This window comes from Colias croceus, chromosome 14 (genome assembly GCF_905220415.1).
Source record: "Colias croceus chromosome 14, ilColCroc2.1".
Lineage (NCBI taxonomy): Eukaryota > Metazoa > Arthropoda > Insecta > Lepidoptera > Pieridae > Colias > Colias croceus.
In genome coordinates, this window is record NC_059550.1 from 9,172,719 (window position 1) to 9,196,009 (window position 23,291).

General features: G+C 31.4%; 2 protein-coding genes across 3 annotated transcripts; one reads left to right on the forward strand and one right to left on the reverse strand.

Moving 5' to 3' along the window:
• Window positions 1–11: 11 nt before the first annotated feature.
• On the reverse strand, window positions 12–5,703 carry LOC123697250 (cytochrome b5-like). 2 transcript variants are annotated; one of them, XM_045643700.1, is made up of 4 exons: window positions 5,397–5,703; window positions 4,369–4,457; window positions 3,605–3,673; window positions 12–385 (listed from the first exon to the last, which is right to left on the reverse strand). In XM_045643700.1, exons 1-4 carry the CDS (start codon window positions 5,529–5,531, stop codon window positions 304–306), a joined length of 375 nt encoding a protein of 124 aa, XP_045499656.1. In that variant the 5' UTR covers window positions 5,532–5,703; the 3' UTR covers window positions 12–303. The 2 variants fall into 2 exon arrangements, with proteins under 2 accessions (XP_045499656.1, XP_045499657.1); XM_045643701.1 differs by lacking the exons at window positions 3,605–3,673; window positions 4,369–4,457; window positions 5,397–5,703 and adding exons at window positions 1,564–1,590; window positions 1,860–2,087; window positions 2,168–2,404 and having other exon boundaries at window positions 328–385.
• A 3,411-nt stretch (window positions 5,704–9,114) lies between these two features.
• On the forward strand, window positions 9,115–14,483 carry LOC123697446 (probable methyltransferase-like protein 25). Its single transcript, XM_045643966.1, has 8 exons — window positions 9,115–9,268; window positions 9,461–9,685; window positions 10,622–10,794; window positions 11,498–11,686; window positions 12,163–12,337; window positions 12,791–12,991; window positions 13,341–13,450; window positions 14,121–14,483. The coding sequence occupies exons 1-8, from the start codon at window positions 9,238–9,240 to the stop codon at window positions 14,481–14,483; spliced, it is 1,467 nt and encodes a 488-aa protein (XP_045499922.1). The 5' UTR covers window positions 9,115–9,237.
• The last annotated feature ends 8,808 nt before the right edge of the window (window positions 14,484–23,291 follow it).

Here is a 23,291-nt window from a genome sequence, read left to right on the forward strand (position 1 = left end):
TCATATAAATTTTCTTCTAAAACAAAGATAAATAAATGCATAAAATCATATTGCTGATATTTCAAAAATCAAATGTGTTAAACCACATAACATCAATACCCGTAAAAAATATATAACATCAAAACTAAAATGAAAACAAGTATGTAAAGAATATATATAACATATATTATATTGTATAGAATGATATAAAATCAATATTTACATAGTATTGCGTTTCAAAATAAATTATTACATTAAATAGATTCTTTTGTACATTGCTTAGGACTTAGATAATTCGTAATTTGTATATAACTGTAAGTTTTCCTATTTATTTAGGTATTTCTTAAGTGCAAATCCTATTACGACTGCCCCCGCCAGCGCCAGGACTGCCCATTTCAATTTGGAACTGAAAATAAAATTAAAAATTATGAATATAATTATTATTAACTAGCTGACGCATACAACTTCTGCTCTCAATAAATTATCATTAAGGCAATATTTTTCATCCACGGCCCGTTCCTATTACTCAAAACGTCAAAAATAACCTGCCCCTATATCAAGGTGTCTTTTTTTGAAACAGACAATTCTCTTATAAGCTTATTTCAAGTAACTCGATGATTTCGATTTGTATGAGGAAGTTACATGTATTCGGTTAAATGAAGACGAATTTGGAATAATGCACGTACAAAAAATTATAGTAGTTTTTATTCTATTAAATTCAATTAACTACATGCAATTTTTTAAACCATAAGCTATAAAAAATTTGAAAAATCTATAAGTAAATACCCACATTTATCATTGTAACAAAGACAATAGTATAAACTATAAACTACAAAAAATACGTATTTAAATCTATTCTATTCGCGCTATTTTGCGAATTTAATCTACAACTAAATATAATAAAATAATCAACAGTTTAGATCGTCTACTTAAACGATAATAAAATATTATACGAAAAGATACGAATTGTAATAATTTATGATTATATAAACAAGATTAAATCCGAAGTACATTTCCACAATGTCGTCACGATATTTGAAATAGTCGTCGTGTTGTGATGCCATTACACAATAAATGATACGTATAAAAAATAGTAGATAAGATAGCTTTCGTACGAATACATAATATCTCTTTAAAGTCTAGACATATTTTAAAAGACGATAACAAAAAGTATATCTTAACTATCACGTGTGTATCAGATAATACGTAGGTACTGTTTAAAAAATATGAAAGATAATTCTAGACTGGGACTAAAAAACTCTGATGCCTAACTTTCGATCAGTACTTAACCAAAAGAATGCCAGCCATATATCAAAACATATAAGGGACTGCCTCAAAATTTAATAAACAAAATATATTACAAATTTTGACAAAAATTTTAATTTCATTTACTTTTTCTCCTTTTTAGTATAATTTCCAAAATGATACGATACCTATACTATTTATTGTATCTACGTAATAACTACGCTATTTAATAAAACTAACCCAGGAGGAGGCGGTGGCTGTTGCGGGCGCCGTAACCTACACGTACCAAAATATTACTACTAAGCTACTATAAACTACTAAAAAAATAGAATCAATAACCTTCCACAAGGTGGACCAGGTGGACGTCTTTGAAAAAAAAAAAAAGAAAAATTAAACATTTATTACATCAGTCTAACAGGGAAGTTCGCTTTCTTCATGGAATTCCAAAAATAATAATTGGCTTAGTTTATGGAAATATAAAAAAAATACTGATCCATAAATATGTAAGATGCAAGATTTTAATATTGTAGGCGTTTTCAAAATCATACATAAATCAATAATTATGTTCTCTGCGCTTTTAAATAATATTAGTATCAGTATTTCATGAAATAAAAAACGTAAAATAAAAAAATAACCTTTCCCGTGGTACAACGATTGACTGTACCCTTCTCTCGGGCCTTGGGGTGGAGGGCGCTGACGTATCACATTTCCTTTCGGGCGGTTTACTGTTACATACATTATATTAATAACCGAACCAAAGACATAAAAAACGCATATTATGTAAAGAAAAACACCTGGCTGGCGCTCCATCGAAAGTTCTCCAAGTTTTTTCATGTTTATCCATTCTTGGTAAACTTGGACAACTAAATATTTAAAAAAGATCTCGTAAAAAAAGTTGTTCGATAAAAAATACAACATATTCTAAATTAAATAAACGACGAACCTTCTGGCCGAACACATGGAACATTGTGAACTTTGGGTTGAACTGCCAAAAACATATTTTCATTTATTTATTTGTATAAATAGTAATTTAATATCGTCATATGTATTATGTAAAAACTTCGATGTAGGAAATTCTATCGATGCCAATTTGTCAGTCAGACAGACAATTTCGTTCAACGAATGATGATTGCTTTGTGTTTATTTTGGCTATCGATTAGTCGAAAACTAATGTTCACTAATGTAATATTTTTTACTTAAAAAAATATGCTACACACTTGCTACACACTTGCTACACATAATAAACATCTATTAATACTGTAGATACGATACGATCTTATAAGTTCTGTATATTAAATACGTTACAAAATACACGATTTTATTACAGTAGGTACAGAAGTACTTATTAAATTATATAATAAAGAAAGTAACCTCTTCGTGTTCTTCAGCTTGGGACTGAAAAATAACGTTTAAATTTAACATATGAATACACAATATACATAAATTGATTTTAGCTACTTGATTATTTCCAGGATAAAGAAGATATCTACGATTACAAGATCTAGTTTCACGATGTCTATACGATAAATAAACCGATATATTGTCGTAACAATGTAGTGAAAACGAACTTTAAGATAAAATCTTGATAAAATCGTATTAAATTGTTTGGTCTATTATTTCACAATTTTTTTTATACATTACATTTTAATAAATATTATTTTTTATGAGTGTCGAGGCATACGCCTTTCTACCACATAATTTTTGTAAATTTATAAAAAAACATTGACTTATTTTGAATTTTGTTGATAAATATTTTCTTTGGCTTTCCTTGATGTGGAATGTCAATCTATCATTTTTTCAGAAGACAAAATGAAATAGGTTTAATATTTGAAAAAAAGGCGCGAAATTGATAATAGTGTCTAAATGAAAAATAGCTAAATAATATATTAAGAATATATTAAATACAATATGATGGTTTGCTAGGATAATAAATTTTAAATTCTATGTAATATACAGTATATCTACTAACCTACATAAATATTCATTTAATTTACATTAAAAGGAAAAATTATAAAACAACCTACTTTTCCGGCTCAGTTTGCAACTAGAAAATGGAAAATTTATTGAACAGTTTTTTGGTAAGAAATGAAATGAATTTATTAACAAGAAAAGTGGTTCTACAGACATAATTAAAAAAAACTTCTAAAAGTATAAAAACATGCACTTTCAAACGCAAAATGTAGACTCAGTTATAACTGCAATCTCAAGCCTAAAAGTGCATAAAGTTATAAAATATATTAATTGAGAAAAATAGAGAGTCCCATATAATATTGAAGCCTGACTCCCCTATAATATTGTCCATGATCGATGTCTATAATATTGTAAAATCTTCAGAAATTCCATACTTATACTATAAAAACACAATAAAAGAGATACTTACCACTCCTCAAGGAAAGATGTTTTTTCTTCTGGTGCCAATATTCCTATTTTGTACTTTTTCATTATTTCCCTGAAAGAATTAACCGTAATATTAAAAAAATATATAAATCCTCTATATTGTTTGTACTAAAATAATTTATTATTATAGCAGTTTTAATCACTTATATCTTGTAGAATATATATTACTAGCTTTCCGCCCGCGGCTTCGTCCGCGTTTTCAAAGAAAAACCCGTTCCCGTAGGATTTCCGAGATAAAACCTATCCTATGTCCTTTCTCGGGTATCAAAATATTTCTATACCAAATTTCATGCAAATTGGTTCAGTAGTTAAGGCGTGATTGAGTAACAGACAGACAGACAGAGTTACTTTCGCATTTATAATATTAGTATGGATTTTTATATTACGAAAGGACACTTTAGCTTAATATTTATTGGGGATATTTTTACACATTTATCGTGAGGCAATTAGCAAGCTAATATGAATTATCATACAATAAGGTGGCCTTCAATATTGAACATGTAACAGTGATTTTATATGGCAACCTATTTATTAATGTATATATTTTTTATTTGTCATCTCTCTTAACTGTTTAAGTAAACACAATATTTGCTATTTGCTTATGAATAAAACAAACAAAAATGTTGTGTTGTGTCAAGTGTCGCACCAGTAAGGCAAAAGAAGTTTTTTTTTTTAAGTATATTCTTTAAAAATTTATAATTATAAATTGTTTGAATGCTCTAAAACTAAAATATAAAATCAACCAACCTAGCATCTTGACTATGACCAAAATCTTCAAATGCTTGTGAGCCGTCTTCTCCTGCATAGTCTAATAAGATAGTTTCACCACCAGGATGCTTAAATAAATACATAATATTAGTATTTATATTATATCTATAGAAATAATTATTAATATGTTAGAAATTAATAACTATTGTTGATAGTAAATCTGTTTCTATTATAATGATGCCCCCCGCAGATGTTGTTCTGCCCTATTGCCCTTTTTTTGTATTTTCCCTCCATAAGACCTTCCTTGCACAACCTTTGCAAAACCGTATAAAATTTGCCAATTTGGTTGAGCCATTCTCAAGTTTTTTTAGCAACATTTGGTGATTATTTTTTATTATATAACATTAGTCTGTTGGGCAAGCCCTCTTATTGATGTCTTGTCCAATATTTGTTTTTTAATTGTTTACCAAAGTGACGTAAGTATAAATTTTACTAAAGTTAAGCCCAATTGGGTATAATCACATTTATGATAACGTCAATTAATTATTTCAAAGAACATAATAGGTTAGGTAAAGAAGAGATTACAATAAACTCATATTTTCTGTAACTTCACTTTCATGCCCCATAAATCCTCTGTAGGAGGCAGAATTTACTGTTTTATGTTTTTGAAATTGAAAAAAGCAATACAATTGAGCACATTACAATGTGACACCAAAATAAACATAATTGTATCATCCATACATAGTATAAAATGAAGACGCTTTCCACTGTCCGTCTGTATGCTTAGGTCTTAGAACTATCCTATGTATATGCATAGATTTTTTAATAGATAGAGTTAATTAAGAGGTTTATATGTAAAATACATGCATAATATGCTACCGATTATTTAATATTTACATTGCAACCGTCCGAAGCCAGGCTAGTGTATTATAATAATTAGTAAGATTTTTTTTCACAATTTCAACAACAGTAGGTCAAGGCCTCAAGGCCTATAGAAAACTAATAAAAAGTTATAAGATTAAAAAATATATTTTTTAAATAACAAAAACATAAAAATACTTTCTCACCTCTTCCAAGTATGCCGTAACGTCGTATACTTCATCGTGTATTACAATCCAAACACTGTCTTGTTTACGATGCTTTCTAACTTCTTTGAAAGTAATTACTCTGTCCATGTTTGTTTTATTTAAATCACTAACCATTTTCTAAAACTAAAAAAAGTTTATTTTATAATTTACCACTTAAAATAAGTGCTTAAAAATTATTATTTATAAATTTTTCCAAGTTGTAACTTAATTAAAATCAGGTGATATAGTGTTAATCATAAATCAGAGGCGATATTCAGTGACAGTTCACTGTTCAATTGAATTTTGGACAATCGCCGCCCCGCGCCCGCCGGGCATGTGATTTGACGTATAGTTGCAGGGCTGTCAATAATCAGATATTTCAAATTACAATTATTTATTAGGCGTCGTTCAAACCGCAAATCGCGCGCGAAGCGGAACGGACGAGAATCTGCGCGAATGGTTCAATGCTCATAATATATTACTTACCAATAATATGCTAATTAATAATGTGATGTGATTCATTCCGCCGCGGCGGGTCATTATTTTGTTTATCGAATTTATAAACATAATATTATAAGCAAGAAGAATCTCAAGAGGTGAGGAAATTTTTTTTGTTACCTACACACTCAGTTTTCGCATATCAATATCTGAATTACAGTAAAACGTGCGTAAAACAATCAAATACATTGGAAGGTAGGTAGATACCTAACCAAATCTAAAAATTGAAGTACCTACTAACTACTAAGCTTAATATCCGTAAGAAAATTCACACTCGATTCTCGAAAGTCGACAGGCGACACAGAAAATGCGACCTTTATAATTAGTATTATTTACCTCTAAATTGACTGACTAACAACTAACAAGTGTCATACGCCCAGCGACCAAACGGCTGAAGATTTTTGGATCTATTTCGTGGTGTGGTAGGTGAACAATAAGGTGTTTTGAATAAGAATAATTCGAATAACGAATTACACATGAAAAAAGAAAATAGCTGGGGCTTCTATGTTACATGAACTGTAAGAAAAATGAGTATAGTACCACAATTAGTTACCCCACTAACTTATCCAATTTCACTTTTGTTGTGTTACACGTTCCACAACTCACTGAGTGCCTTTGCGAATGCCTTCGCGAATGCCATCGCGAATGCCTTCACAAATGCCTTCGCAAATGCCTTCGCGAGTGCCTTCGCGAATGCCTTCGCAAATGCCTTCGCAAATGCCTTCGCAAATGCCTTAGCAAATGCCTTCGCAAATGCCTTCGCGAGTGGAGTGCCTTCGCGAATGCCTTCGCAAATGCCTTCGCGAATGCCTTCGCGAATGCCATCGCGAATGCCTTCGCAAATGCCTTCGCGAATGCCTTAGCCAATGCCTTCGCGAATGCCTTCGCAAATGCCTTCGCGAGTGCCTTCGCGAATGCCTTCGCAAATGCCTTCGCAAATGCCGGCGGTACGGCCGCCGGCATTTGAAGACGGTACATACTTGGTACATACAGTTGCTAGTTACATATTATTTTTTATTGTTGCCCCACCTTGAGCCTATGGCTAGCTACGCCCATGAGTTCACCCGAGTTTCAATTCAACAACTTGGCACCCCTGAATTATGTATGTATTGATGTTGATAAAAATCATCATATCAATATATCTATGGTATTTATCCTTTATTTATCTAGATACTCTGAGTCTTTAATTTTATGCCTATTAAGACGTGCTTATCTATTTATTATCTTGCACTCTTGCACATTGCGCAATGTTTTGTTTTACTTCAGCATATCTATAAAGGTGTATTATGTAATTAAATGTATCAAATTTATCAAGTGCTTCCATAGTGAAATACATAAATTGTTTTAATTGTTATCTAAAAAAAATATACCTAAGTAAGAAATTTTCAACATAAAACGCACCATGCATCGTTTAAAGTGTGGAAATTTTCGATAGGCCCTTGAGGGAAAGTACTTAAAATACTGAAGATAGCGATTTTGCTAAAAAAAATAAATCGAACATTCCTTTATTTTTAAATAAATCTAACTGTATTCAAATATTTTCGAAAATTTACTTGAATAATTGAACTAACCAAAAAATCAACAACATATCATCATAAAGAACCACAGTATGTATTACAATATTTCCTACAGTATGGCGACGAATGTACTTACTTGCACAGAGAAACGGAGGGAAACTGGCGGGGGGGTCGGGCGACGCGGGCCGCGTAATGCAATCACGCTTAGCATAGAGTAACTTATACATACCCGAAAACGCTTAGTTTGCATTACCTAGCGCGAAAGGACGACGCATTCGTATTTTTTGGGTAATAATTTTATTATAAATACTTACATATTCTCTAATGGCGCGCACAAACTGTTCTGTGTATTGATGAAAATCTACATCGAAATCCCAGAAGTTATTTTGATATTGTAGATAGATTGTATATGTATCTATAGAATTTTAATCAAAGCTGTGTATATGCTGTTCTCATTCTTGTCTTATGAAATTGTACATCCCGATGCGAATGCATTACTAATTAGTTAAATGCTATTATAATAGATAATTAAGAACATCCAAAAATAAAGTGTCCACGTAAATATTTAGCAGTGTAATATATGTAATTATATATATATATATATATATATGAACAAATAATTACATCAGATTTATTAGTCGCAATTATTTTGAATGTACATAATATGAATAAATGATTTCATCATAATATTAATAATCACAATTGTTTTATTTACCATTTGTTGCAACCCTAGCATATTTTCGTGTGGCAGCGTAAGTAGTAAGTACCTACGCTGACGGCGGCCTCGCGCGACATCAAAGGCGTTTCCTTACTGTAGGAAATAATATTGTAATACTGTGTAAACAACGTTAATAATTTTAATATCTTCTGTATTTTGTAGGTACAGTTAGATTTATTTTTAAAAATAAAGGAATGTAAAAATTCAGCAAAATGAACGTAAATCTTCAGTTTAATTTAACTTTTAAGTAGGTACTTTCCAATTTCCACACTGTTTATATGTTCTGTGATCTGTTACCACGTGAAGTTGACAATTACTGACAGCTGTTTTTTGAAATTTTAGCCTATTTTTAGGTTATGTTTATGTAAACAGTCCAAATATTTTATTTTATTCGTTTAATCGCAGGCATACAAACCCTTATTACCATTCAACTTTTTCCGTAAATGGCTCTAGAACGAGATTTCAATGATATCCTTGATGATATTGTTATGAGCGAGGATGCTCAGGAACAAGAAAGTTACAAGGAAGGTTTCCAGGCTGGTTTAGAATCTGGCAATGCTGAAGGGTTTCATTTAGGATATCATAGAGGTGTACAATTGGGAAGAGAATTAGGTAATATAAATATAGATACTGCTTTCCGAATCTGAGGTAAAAAAATATGTAATGACGATTCAATAGTGCTTCTAGAGAAAAAGATTGAATAAATAAATGTTTGAGTTTGAGTTTATAACCCTACAGTTTTTATATTTTTATAATCAATTCTTATAAGATGAGTGTATGAGTAGACTCCACACCAAAACAAAATATAGTGTTTTTCATGAAATTTATATTTAATCGTATTTCCAATTAATTCAATGTTCAACTTATTTTTGTAAATCTATTTAAGGGTACTATCTAGGAACTGTAACTCATCATTTAAAGGTTAATGAGGAATCGGAACAAAAATACTCTGAAAAAATAATAAAACAACTAAACAAAGTTAAAGAACTAATAGATGAGTTCCCACAGACCAATTCAGAGGAGCATGACATAATTAAAATGGCCGAAACTATAAGAGCTCAGTTTAAAAAGGCTTGTGCTTTGTTAAAAATATCGTCAAATAACCCATATGAAGCTGGCATCTCTTTTTAATATACTCAGTAAGTTATTTGAAGTTTATTTATGTCAATTGCAAAATAATTTTTGTAATAGGTCAGTATTTCCTAATTAGCATGTTCAACTATCAAACTCTTGAGATTTTTATTATTAGTATGCTGTAAATACAATACAAAACAATTAGACTAAAATATATTTATAAACACATAAATAATTCATTTAATATCTCATTACAGAAACTTCCAAAATGGATACCAAAATATACAAAATACAAAGGCATCTTGACAGTATCGTCAAATATCTCAAACCGCTTTTACCTCTTGCTAATTGTCACATGGTGGAGTTCTTTACTGATTCTCATTGGGAGTTGCTGCCGAGGAATTTGAGGATGTATTTAGATAGTATGGAGATGAGTGATGCTGTGAATAAGTTCTGGAGCGCTGCAGATAATATTTATATGGGTATGTTTTCTTTTTTACTATTATACATAATATTATATCATCAAATATCAACAAAATTATGTTTTTAATATTGCAAGGCTGCAATGGCAGTATATTGTGAAATTTTTAGGTTCATGTCGTTCAATAAATTAAATATTTGTTTTTATCTATACAAAAAGTTTAAGAGAATTAAATTAATTATTTATATCCAGTTAATCCAAATAGAGGAAATAACATTTATTTAATCAAGTACAAAGTACAAAAAATAAAACTACATACTTGTGTAACAAATTTTGAATATCTAAATGTAGGTACATGTCTCTTATTGCTCTTTCGTTCAACAAAAAGAAGGAAATTTTCATTAATAAATATTATCTTAATATATATATTATATATTATATTATTATTATATCTACACTGATATTATAAAGAGGAAAACTTTGTTTGTTTGTTTGTTTGATTGTAACGAATAGGCTCATAAACTACTGGACCGATTTTAAAAATTCTTTCACCATTCGAAAGCTACATTATCCACGAGTAACATAGGCTAGGTTTTATCCCGGAAATCCCACGGGAACGGGAACTATGCGGGTTTTTCTTTGAAAACGCGGGCGAAGCCGCAGGCGGAAAGCTAGTATATTATAAAGGTGAAAGTTTGTAAGTATGGATGTATGGATGTTTGTTACTCTTTCACGTAAAAACTACTGAACCGATTACAATGAAATTTAGCACACATATAGAGGGTAACTTGGATTAACGCATAGGATAGTTTTTAACCCGGAAATCCCACGGGAACGGGAACTATGCGGGTTTTCCTTTGCAAACGCGGGCGAAGCCGTGGGCGGAAATCTAGTTTTTTATAAAATCATGATCATGATAATAAAATCTCGAAAATGATATCATATCATAATATTGTTAGTTATCAAAATATTGTTTATCTGTGATACTTTATTTCAGATAACTGTGAAATTTTCGAATGGGTGACTCAGGCACGGAAAAATTGCATAATAATAAATAATGATTACATAATATCACCAGAGAATCTAAAAAACTACATAAAATTAAAAGGTGGTGAATTTCAACCAGAAATTAAGGTCACACAGTTTATGACTACTAAAAAAAGCTATGAAGTAAGTATTATACCTAATATTCCTAAAAAGAACTACACAATAATACTATTATCTAATCCAATAACTAAATTTATGAGAGTAATATAAAATATTTAGATCTTGTAAAACTACCCTCAATATAATTATAGTTTAATTTCTCGCAAACAAGTCCACACACACTAAAATACACACACATGCATTACTATTACAGGAAACATACTCATACTACATGTATTTACTATTTTATTAAAATCATTTTAATAGGAAATATCTCTAGGAGAGATAACAACAACTGCCATTCATATTGATAAGACTGAGAATGGTTACGCGTTATTATCTATACTCATAAAGCGGAAGAGTTTGTTTGTTTGTTTGAACGCGCTAATCTCAGGAACTACTAGTCCGATTGAAAAATTCTTTTGGTGTTATATAGCCCATTTATTGAGGAAGGCTATAGGCTATGTATCATCACGCTAAGGCCAACGGGAGCGGAGCAAGTTATTAAGGCACACCTAGTTATTTTATAACTATCCGCCCCTGATTCGACTGTGGTACATATTTAGATATTTATGTTTTATCTCCATAAGAACATGCTCTTATTTCACGTAATATTTAAAGAAAAGAATTATCAAAATCGGTTCAGCTGTTCTCGAGTTTTGCGCTTAGCAGCACATTTCCATTTTTATTGTATAGATGATGATAATGCTGATAATTAATCACACAGGTACAAACAATGTCTAAATACGTAGCGTCCCTTCACAAGGCATGTTCCACAACTCATTGCATAGAAGCCGGTGGAGGCAAGGGCAACTTACTAGTAGCTTTATCCCTCGGGTATAATATACCCAGCCTCACCGTGGACTGTGATGAGAAAACATTAATGAATGCAGAGACGCGGGTGTCAATTATACGAGTATGTAGATAATGTTATTTTTTTGATTTAGTATGTTGTATTGTTTCTTTGTGTTGATGATGTCGTTTTGCGAAGTGAAATTGCATTTATTATGTTTTTTGATACTGTGAAATGTATCTACAAGTAATATACTAAATGCGAAAGTAACTCTGTGTGTCTGTCTGTTTCTCAATCACGCCTAAACTACTGAACCAATTTTCATGAAATTTGGTATGGAGATATTTTGATACCCGAGAAAGGACATAGGCTACTTTTTATCCCGGGAAAATGACGCAATTCCGGAAATCCCACGGGAACGGGAACTATGCGGGTTTTTCTGCGTGCTTAACTGCGCGGGCGAAGACGCGGGCGGAAATCTAGTGATGAATATGCAGTCAAGTCATTATTTGAATAACCTGTGATAATTTAATAAAATTCTTTAATAAATATTTTTTAAAATTTACATGATTAGGTATTACTTTTTTTTTCATTTTTAGAAGCAATGGAAGGCCATAGCTAAAAAGTTGAATAACGGTACAGAAGAAATAATTTCAGGAAATATAAATACAGACTGTCATAGATTCGCTAAAGCTTTTATAACTAAGGATACTGATTTTGTACAAACAGTCAAACAGGAGTTTGACTGCGATATTGTAAATGTTTTATTAACTGGTATGTAGTTAATATTATTTTAAGTTTTTTTACGCTAAATTTTGTTTATCAAGAATATAGAATATATTATTGTAAAACACAGCTAAATATATTATATTTTTTGAAGATTGCCATTATTTTAAAATTGTACATACGCATAACTCGGAGTATTTGAGAGGTTAGTTACAAATGAAAACGATAAATATATAAATAAAATTAACAATATTCGAATCGTCACCTAGAAAATGTTTACGCAATTAATTATAACCTTTTACGCAATCGTAAACGCTTTTACGCTTTCCAAATTCCCATACAAATTTTCTCGATGACGATATGAATACTTTGTCGATAGTTTTGTCCTCTCATTTCTGATTGAATAAAAAACATACATTACTTTAAAATATCTACCCATTTAGAGATAAATTTTTTGTCTTTACATTCTAAAAAATGCTATTAAGAGACTTCTTTTTTTAGGTCTCCACACTTGCGGGAACCTAGGTCCTGATAGCCTACGTATATTTACAAAAAGTCCAAACATAGGCGCAGTGTTCAATGTGCCGTGTTGTTACCATCTGTTGAACGAGGCTGTGGATGTTTGTATGGTGGACGTGTTTCAGCGGGAGTATGGTGGCCACGTGGATGGTTATGGCTTCCCTATGTCGGAGTATTTGAGAGGTTTGTTTTCAATTTTATAGTGTTTTTTATGTATGGATGTTACTTGATAATGCAAACAGCTGGTCGATTTTGTATGAAGTTTTTATTGAAGACTCAGCCTCCTAGTAGTTATGATTAAAAAAAAAACAGTTAATATTAATTTTATTTTAATAACGAAGTAAAGTAAACAATATAATATAATTATACTTTTTATTGTACGATAGTATTAATAATTGTCTTCAATATTTAACGCTATTCAATATTTAGATTGATGACTTAGATTTTTCAAAACTGTTTATTTTTTAATATTCTCTTGTGGGTATATTTTTATTCTAAAATCGACTCACGCTTGGCCGCTTCTCTCATTCAGGTTTCAACATCGGTCGGAACGCACGTATGCTCGCTTCACAGTCCATACACAGATTTGTGGCGCAAAAAACTCTTCCCGATATAAGTTTGTTGTATAGAGCTGTACTACAGGTAAGAAATAAGATATTTAATATTATGTTAATACGAAGATATTAGGATAAGTGGGAAAATATTTTTGGTCATCAAAAGATTGCTTAAAAGATGATACTTAGTCAAAAATGTAGGTAATCGAAAAATTGTCTAGATGGTATGTCGATATAAATATATCGACCAAATAGACTAAATAGTCTGACACCTATAAATAATTATTGTAATGAACAAGGAATATGTAGGTATTGAAAACTCCAAGTCTATTTGACAACTGTTTTATTGAAAATTATTTTTTACTACCTTCAGAACATCATACCACACCTATTATATTTTATAGAAAATACTGAATCCATACTAATATTATAAATGCGAAAGTAACTCTGTCTGTCTGTTACTCAATCACGCCTAAACTACTGAACCAATTTGCATGAAATTTGGTATAGAGATATTTTGATACCCGAGAAAGGACATAGGCTACTTTTTATCCCGGGAAAATGACGCAATCCCGGAAATCCCACGGGATCGGGAACTATGTGGGTTTTTCTTTGACTGCGCGGGCGAAGCCGCGGGCGTGAACCTAGTTTATTATAAATGTCATCTGGCCAAATCAAGCCTAATGATATTGTTAATTAATCGAATTTTGAATGCGTTGCAAAATCTTCAGTCATTTTAAATAAGTATATTTTTGCAGACTATAATAAAGAAGCAGTTACCGCAAGCATCTCTATCGGAGAAGAAACTAAAAGGACTCTCAGCGAAATGTAACAATTTCAAGGACTATTGCAAAATGGCGAACGAAATATTACAAATTGGCCTTTTTGACACCTGTCAAAGTGAAACTGTCAATTTGACAGATGAAAACATGGATTGCCAGTGGAAAAAAATTGTGTTGTTCTATATGATGAGACTGTGTTTAGCTCAAGTCGTTGAAAGTGTTATTTTGTTGGATAGATTGTTGTTTTTGTATGAAAATGGGTACAATGATGCGTTTATAGTGAAGTTATTCGATCCTGTATTGTCGCCAAGGTGTCACAGTATAGTTGCAATTAAATGATATTATGTTTTATGGAAAATAAAGTTATTTTATTATCAATGATTTGTTTTCTTTTCATGTTAAATTAAATAGGTAAACAGTAAAAATAATACAACATTTTTATTGAGGTAAAATTATGACAGTATAAAACTTAAATCTAATTATAGGTACTAATATTATAAAGCTAAAGAGTTTGTTTGTTTCTTTGAACGCGCTAATCTCAGGAACTACTGGTCCTATTAGAAAAATTTTTTGGCTGTTAGATAGCCTATTTATTGAGGAAGGCTATAGGCTATATTAGGTATATCATCGCGCTAAGACCAACAGGAGCGGAGCAATGCGAGTGAAACCGCACGGCACAGCTAGTACAAAATAATTTGTTAAGTTCCATTGAAGTTCCACCAAGAAGTTGCCATTCGCAAGTTTGAGAATATAACTATAGTAGAGCCATTTTAATAGGCAACATTTGACAGTTCAACAAAATTCAACAACGTAACCTAGTAACGACGACATAGAATAACATGATATTTCGTTTTGTTAGAACTGCACATTTGCTTAACTTTTTTCAATTACGATTACATATTTATAATAATAATGACCGATAGAAGTTATTTTAAGATTTCATTTTACTGATAAACCATCCTAAACATAATAAACAATTTCTGAATTGAAGAACTGACGTCGCTACAATTTTGTGTCAATAAACCTTTTTTCTTTTTAAATACTAGAGACGTTACTCTAAAAATCGAAATCTGACATCTAGAATCGAATGCATTGATTACTTGTGAATATTTTCCAGATATGTACAGAGAGCTTTTTTAGCGATACCTACGGAAGGGGAGCCACAGCATGATGTGTTAGTTACCTACACTACTTGTAAATTTATTTTGGCTAAAAGGATTCAAATGACTTTTGGTTTGATTTGTCTCCGCTTGTATTAGGACAACTTGAAATTTTAAAACTATCAATTACAAAAACTTCCCGGCAAAGCAGGGGCAAGAAGCTAGTCTACTTATATAATAAAATCGAACGATATAACTATGCCCCTTAGGAATCACTTCGAAATTAAACTCGCAAATAATCAACTACCTACCTATCTATTATTGTTCTAGACTAGACAGAAAATAATCATCTTTGTTCTATACCAATAATTGTTCCACAACTACGTCAACATGAAAAAAATAGATCTCATATGTTAACTAGAACGTGCAAAAAATCACATTCACAGAATAAAATGATTAGTTTACGAATTCAGAAAGCCCACAAAAATAATTGAACGAGACAAAGTTTTGATTACAATGAAATCCCACTGCGTTTTAACTTCAACAAGCATGTTTGTACCCCGTCTAGTCTGTGAAATGGTAACATTAGCATGTGTATGGAAATAAAAAAATGCAATGAAAACTTGTTTTTAGATGTGTTGAGTTGCCCATGTATAATTTCTGTTCTATAATTATATTTTATTTGATGCAACAGCAAACTAAGTATTCTCTTCTTTTTCATATATGTTTAAGTAACTATTCTCTATAGGTACATTATATTCTGTATAGAAAATTATAAAAGAGCATGTGTGGCGTGCACGCGTGTCAGAAGTGAAACTTCTTTGGCAAGATTCAAAGATAACAAACTCGTGGCCTTACTAGGTACATGACGTGATGGAATTGCCATGACGCAAACGCGAGAAGTTTCCTTGAAGTTTCATTTCAAAAAATAGTCACAATGACGAAAGTAATTCCTAATCCTAGGTAGTTATACCTACGATGATAATAATTTAATACTCGTATCATATTATGTTATACATACGAATAGTATCTAATCTGTGTATCTAATATTATGTTGAGGAACGTTTAAAAGTTAGGTTAATTTATGTGGGTAGATAATTTAAAACGAGACATCACATCTCATTGAAAAGTAAACGACATTCGTAAAAAACGAACGCAAATTAGATATTTTTAAAACGCCACATCTCAATCTTCTAATGCTTTTTATTCAGAAATGTTATTTTATTCCTTTAGTATTCCGTTTTATTTCTTGTTTATTGCATTTCAAAGGACATTCTTGGTGATTTGAAAGATGTAATTTCAAGGGGAAATTCCGATAGCAAAATGCTTAGGTTACAGCTTCTCTGAGGACTTTGTTGCGTTTTCCATTGATGAAACTTGCTTTAATAACTTGCAAATTGCAATCACCATTTGAGTTGTGATATCATACAACTTAATGTTTAAGTAGTTTGCTCTATTTATTTCAATTCTGAAACATAGATAGATTATTAGATACCTACTTAGCAGATATACTTTTGTGATTAAGCTCTTTAAATAAATATACTTACTAACAAAAAAATAATGAGAAATCTATGACTTAGGTACCGTACATTTACTAAGTCAACCAAATTATTTTGACATTCCTCACCATTGTGTTACCAGTTACAATATGTACGATTTACCAAGGATTTACCTATTACATATATACCTATCTACACGGAGGTAAATTGTGGCATGTGATTATACGTTTTAACAACAAAAACGAAAAAGAAACGTATTAACCTACATACGTTAATACAATAATCCTTGTTATACTTAACAACAACATTGAGGAAAAAAATAATTTACAAAAAGCACTTAGACTAAACCAGCCATAAATTAACCATATCAAAATGGATAGACATACGCTTTAACGTGGAGAAAATTTCATTTCTTTATCTCGATGTGAATTCAACATTTTAAAAGAAATAAGTACCTATGCTCAATTATCTAAATTAAATACTTGTACTTTGCCATTTTCTTTTATGGTGCTGATAGAGACAACTGTGTCTATTTTCTAGTTAACAGACTGCAGACACTACAAAAAACAAGGATTTAGATTCCATTCGTAACGTAGGTTTTAAGAATTCTGTGTCAGCTCCTTCACTCTCACTTAATTTTTTATTTTTGGAAATTATCAGTTTTCCCTTCATACCTACCTATCTACTATTTTGTATTACAAGGGTTTCTTGTCCTGCTAAAGAAAAGAAACTGCAATTGGAGATTGTTACAAGAAAAGGGTACAGCACAAAAATATCTACATACCTACTTACCTGTCGGTACATATTATTATGTATTTATGGAGCGAGGCCTTATATTCACCAAAGAGAAAGATATTAAGTTAACGGTACCTATACCTAAACCATCAAAAGGATCTTGTTAGCAATTTGACACCAATAAAATAAAAAACCTCACTGATCCCTATATCATTATTAGTTGTTGTTTGTATTTTTTTTGCAAAATAAGAGCAAGGCAAAACAAAGTAATGAAGATCCTTATTATTAGCTTTCTACCCACGATAACGTTTCCTTACTTTTCAAACCTTAGTTTCAAACTATATGTTTATAAAGAAAATAAGAGGTTTCATTTAATATTAAAATTAATCCGTATCCTGAGCCGTATCCGTTCAACGGTTATACCTTAAATAAGCCTTGAATGATGTAAGCAAACGATTAGACCATAGAGTAATATAATATATACGGGTATTAGACATACAGTTTTGTGTTTATAAAATTATTTTTTTAAATTTTTATATTATGTAACGACCGAACAATGAAACCGAAATGAACGTTCGCAGAAAATTGTCTTAACAACTATATGACGAAAATTTCCATTATACGAATTATGTCACTAATCCTTCTATCTATCTAAATAACTAACTAATCTTTATAGCCTACGTATGAACCAAAAGCTTCCTACAACCACATACGTCATAAATTACCCCATAATACTTCGTAATAGTGACGTGGCTATATCAATGACGCATAATAAGGTCATAAGCACGGCGGGTGTCTATAGAGCGAGCAGCCTCGCGAACAATGACATTATAAGTTAAAAGTTATAGATAGGTTATTAGCGCTCCGGAAGTGACATAGCTACAACATCAATGTGGTAAATTAACCGCAATTCATTTCATTTCATCAGTTGTCTATTATATCTCACGATAGTTGATTCATGCCATCTTTGACGTCTAATCGCGTATTTATGTAAGTTCTTTTTTATGATCGAATGTTGTGTTCACCTAATTACACCTTTTTACTTATACCTAATATCATTGCTCGTGAATCAGTTGTTGCGTGAAGCAGTTGTTGCGTGAAGCAGTTGCTGCGTGAAGCAGTGGCTGCGTGAAGCAGCTGGGTCAGTGTGGAGGTGTCCCGACTGAAAAAAAGACAAGCTCGCGCAGCAATAGGCATGACGAAAGATTTTGAAATCCTCTTCCATAATGTGTGTATACGTTTACTATACAAGAAAAACCCTATATTTCGGTAATATACTTAAATTTAACGAAGATAAAAGCCATTTTTCAAAAAATATTTATTAACTGTGCCAAAACAGCTCGCAGGTGTCATGGCGTAGGCGTGACGTCACTCTTTAGTAAATACGTAATTATTTGTACGCATTGCGAAGAAAATTAAAGAAATATTTATTTAATATGTGTTATAGAAACGAATTTCAAAGTTTATAAGTAGTGTGCAGTATTGCAGTGTGAATCCACATAAAAATAATGCTCAAAAATGTGTTAGTAATTATTTCAAGCGAGAAAATAATAAGAAATGATTGTATAAAGTTGGCGCGGAGAACCCCGAAACCACGTATTCGTGAATTCGCAATTATCTTTCTGTTCTGAGTCGATAAAGCATACGTGAAACAATAGAAAATAAATAAAAATGCGTATTCTCAACATATTCATAACAACAAAATACATCTGACGTGAGTTGTTTACTTAATCGTGACGTCACGCGTGTTTTAGTCAAAATGGCGAACTACAGAATTTCAATGTTTTATTTTATTGATAATCTCATTAATCTTAATGTTTTTAAGATTTTTAAGTCACTATATTTAATTTATTTATTATACATTTTCCCTTAAAAACACTAATACGATCATTTATGGATACTGTCGTCATGCCTATTGCTTCGCGAGGCTGCTCGCTCTGTGGACCCCACCTATTGACTTTTTTCTCACCCTGTGACGTAGGCGACTGTCTCATAAGATGCTGTAATTAATCCTTAAAGCTATTGTTACTTAATTGTTCAGATAATTGCCTATTACGATTGTTTAGACTCACGCTAATATTTAATGAGATATATTTGTTACATATATGCTTTGCCTATTTGTTAAATATAGGTTAATCTTCGTTTATTTAATGAAATCAAACCTGTCTTACCTTTATTTACTTAACATGCAAAGAGTGGGAAACGAGAATCTGAAATAAATAAAAACTAAGAGGTCTCAATAAAATAATACAATACGTAATTACGTACTCACTAATAACTACTTATACCTATCGTTATCTTGTTTTTCATTTTAAGTAAATATTTTACTGATCTAAGCTGACATTTTTGTAAATTATACTGATGTAGGTAAGTATATAGATCGTATTAGGTAGGTACTTCGCTATTTCAAATTACGGACTAGATTCTAGTATAAGGAACCTAATAGGTATCTAATATCGAATAATCATATCAAAGTATTTTCACAACAATACATTTCTGAAGTATGGGAAACCTAATAAACTTAAAATAGCCTGCACAAAATTGTATATTTCGTGATTCTATAATATTTTTGTAATTCTGAAATAGCACACGTAGGATGAATATGCCTAGATAGGTACTCGGAAACATCCAATCTTGCACAAATAAATGAGATTGGATAGAAGTTACTTGGAATATTATAATTTTGATGCAGGCGGTCGTTATTGAAAATCCAGCGGGCTCTACGATGAATTTTCTTTTCATATTCATATTAAATGACAAACGTAGTTATTCGATAAAGCATTTATGTACTTGTTGCTTCCCCCGACTTTGGCTCGAATATTTATTTTAATAACCCTTTGCTCACTATTAATTATTAAATACTAATAATATTGTAAATGCGAAAGTTTCTGAGGATGGATGTGTATGTTTGTTACTCTTTCACGCAAATACTACTGAACCGATTACAATGAAATTTAGCACACATATAGAGGGTAACTTGGATTAACACATATGATAGGTTTTATCCCAGAAATCCCACGGGAACGGGAACTATGCGGGTTTTTCTTTGAAAACGCGGGCGAAGCTGCGGGCGGAAAGCTAGTATTCATTAAAGCAGTACCATTCATTCCAGGGTGTAAAAATGACACAGCCGTATAGGTCGTCTGGTGCTATCACTCATTCACAGTGGAAATTACTGTTTTAAACACCATGATAACTCTCCTACAAGTTTTTGTGTCAAAACGCTTCACCGTTGGCTTTTAATCATAAGAAGTGCGGCATAACCTTTTTTATTGGTAGGGTTTGTGGTTATAACACGCTCTATGCTGTGGCTTACTCATATATTTACTTATTTTTTTTATGAATGACCTTAGTACAATATCTTACACTTTAAGCAAGTAATTTATTCCAAAAAGTGAATTAGAACTGGTAGGTAGGTATAGAAGGACAAAATTCAGAAAGAACTCTGCTGTTAATCCCTACCAATAGTATGTATAATAAAAACCCTGACTTCTTTTACCGCATTAAACGGCAAAATTTTCAGTATGAGCATTTATAATTTATATCTTGTACAAACTAAAATAAAATGGTAGGTGCCGCGCCGTCGCGTGGGTGGTGACAACAATACCTTTCTTTAGGTAATCGAGCAGATATGTCATCCATACATGATGGAGAGTGAAAAGAGATGTCAAATTTTCCATTTGTAGCCACAAAACTAAAAGCGTCTTTGTTAATAGCATTAAGAAATCTATAGGTACATTTACATTTTGAAATAACACTTAAGAAGACAATTGAAAAACCTTCTGGGTAAGATTTTAATATAATTCATAAAATATAAATAGATGTTACGAATTAAATCTGTTTCAACGCGTTTTCTCCGGAGTAAAGAAAATTGCAAACATAGGTTCTACTATTGGAAACTTTCTGTAAAGGGAAGCGGGTTTTTGTAACATAGTGAAAACCCACGTGAGTCTATTATATTAATTTAAATAAAACAAACCAACACATAATAACAATTAAATAGATAGACCTACTTACATAATGATAACACTACTTACCTACATGTTATAGGCATATTTACCTACTAGCTTTCCGCCCGCGACTTCGCCCGCGTTTTGAAAGAAAAACCCGCATAGTTCCCGTTCCCGTGTGATTTCCGGTATGAAACCTATCCTATGTGTTAATCCAAGTTACCTTCTATATGTGTGCTAAATTTCATTGTAATCGGTTCACTAGTATTTGCGTGAAAGAGTAACAAACACACACACATCCTCACAAACTTTCGCATTTATACTAATATTAGTAGGATAAGTAAATCATAAAACTAATTTCATTATAGCAACGAGAAGGTATTGGAATTTAATATTAAATCCATGAACATTTGCTAATAATTCATGCTCAATAGAAAAATTACCATTATTGCACATAAATTAAACAGCTTTCATTCGAATACGTACCAATTACAGCATTGTAGAGCTTCGTAGGCGGAAATGTTTATTTATTTATAAATACTTTATTGCACTTAAAGATAACAAAACAAGAAATACAAACACTTAAATATAACTTACACTAAGTACAATTGGCGGTCTTATCGCTTAGAGCGATTTCTTCCAGACAACCTTTGGTACAATAGAGGAATAAATACCAAAATACATAAATGGGTAGTGCAATAATAACTATGATAAAGGATACTCATACATATTATTTATATTGTGATATAAACTAAATAAGTAAAAGGGAATAGAGATTCGAAGAAAAGTACCATACTAAAATAATACGTATATAATATAAATAAATTTTATGTACGGCTAACACTGAGAAAGTGAGATTTAACCATACTTACACTTAAAACTATTTGGTGATTGAGCATTTTTGATAGAGTCTGGCAGAGCATTCCAAATTTTAGTAGCATGTACAGTAAAAGATCCATCATAAAAATGTGTGCGCTCTGTGTGTGGATATGTTTACCTAGATTAATTATATTTTCTTTGGCGCACTTCTTGAGAGTAAAATTTCAAGGTCGCGTCATGGCAATACCGTTTACGTTATGTTATAGTGGAAAAGTGTAAGGCGACAATCTTTGAATCTTGCCTAAGAAGTTTCACTTCTGGCATGCTCTTTTTTTACTATCTGCCCCATATTATAAGGGGCTTAGGGCAGAACAACGTCTGCTGACGTGTTGTTCTGCCCTATGCACCTTTTTCATGTTTTCTCTGTATAAGAACCTACCTTGTGTTAAAAATATAGCCGAAATGGTAGAGCCATTCTCGAGTTTTACGCTTAGCAATACATTTGGCGATTCATATTTATTTATTTATGTAGATAAACTGTATATCCCGGTTTTGCCCAGGTTGATGCGGGATATACAATATACATGTAACTATATAAATACTTACATAACTTTCCAAATTAAAATTAATTTTTTAAATCGATCAAGCAGTTTTTGGTTAAATCGTAACATAAACAATAATATCCCTTCCTCTTTATAATATTAGATTAAATTTATAAAAGCGTGACTAACATTGGGAAATAGGAAATTTTCATATGATGAAAATCTATAAATAAACAAGGCTTTTGGATATCTGATTACCAACCCACAGTTTTCGTTGATTAGTTACAGAATATATTATATAGATAATAGATTGGTACTGTAGACATATTATTATCTATGATTTTAAATATTTTTATTTGTACGTATCATCCAAATTGTATATAAAACCAAAAATGTAATAAGAAAAGGATGGAGATAGGATAATCAAAGAAAGTTCTTTCTTTATAAAAAATAACAAAGTAATTATCTTTACCGAAATATTCATTGGTTCACTGTTATAAGA

Coding starts and splice junctions, on each gene's coding strand:
- LOC123697250 (XM_045643700.1), bottom strand. CDS start 5,531: ATGGTTAGTGATTTAAATAAAACAAACATGGACAGAGTAATTACTTTC. Junction 3,674..4,368: donor GGTCATAGTCAAGATGCTAG/GTTGGTTGATTT, acceptor TAATTCTTTCAG/GGAAATAATGAAAAAGTACA. Junction 386..3,604: donor ACATCTTTCCTTGAGGAGTG/GTAAGTATCTCT, acceptor TTTTATTTTCAG/TTCCAAATTGAAATGGGCAG.
- LOC123697446 (XM_045643966.1), top strand. CDS start 9,238: ATGAAGCTGGCATCTCTTTTTAATATACTCA. Junction 9,686..10,621: donor TGCAGATAATATTTATATGG/GTATGTTTTCTT, acceptor ACTTTATTTCAG/ATAACTGTGAAATTTTCGAA. Junction 11,687..12,162: donor CGCGGGTGTCAATTATACGA/GTATGTAGATAA, acceptor TTTCATTTTTAG/AAGCAATGGAAGGCCATAGC.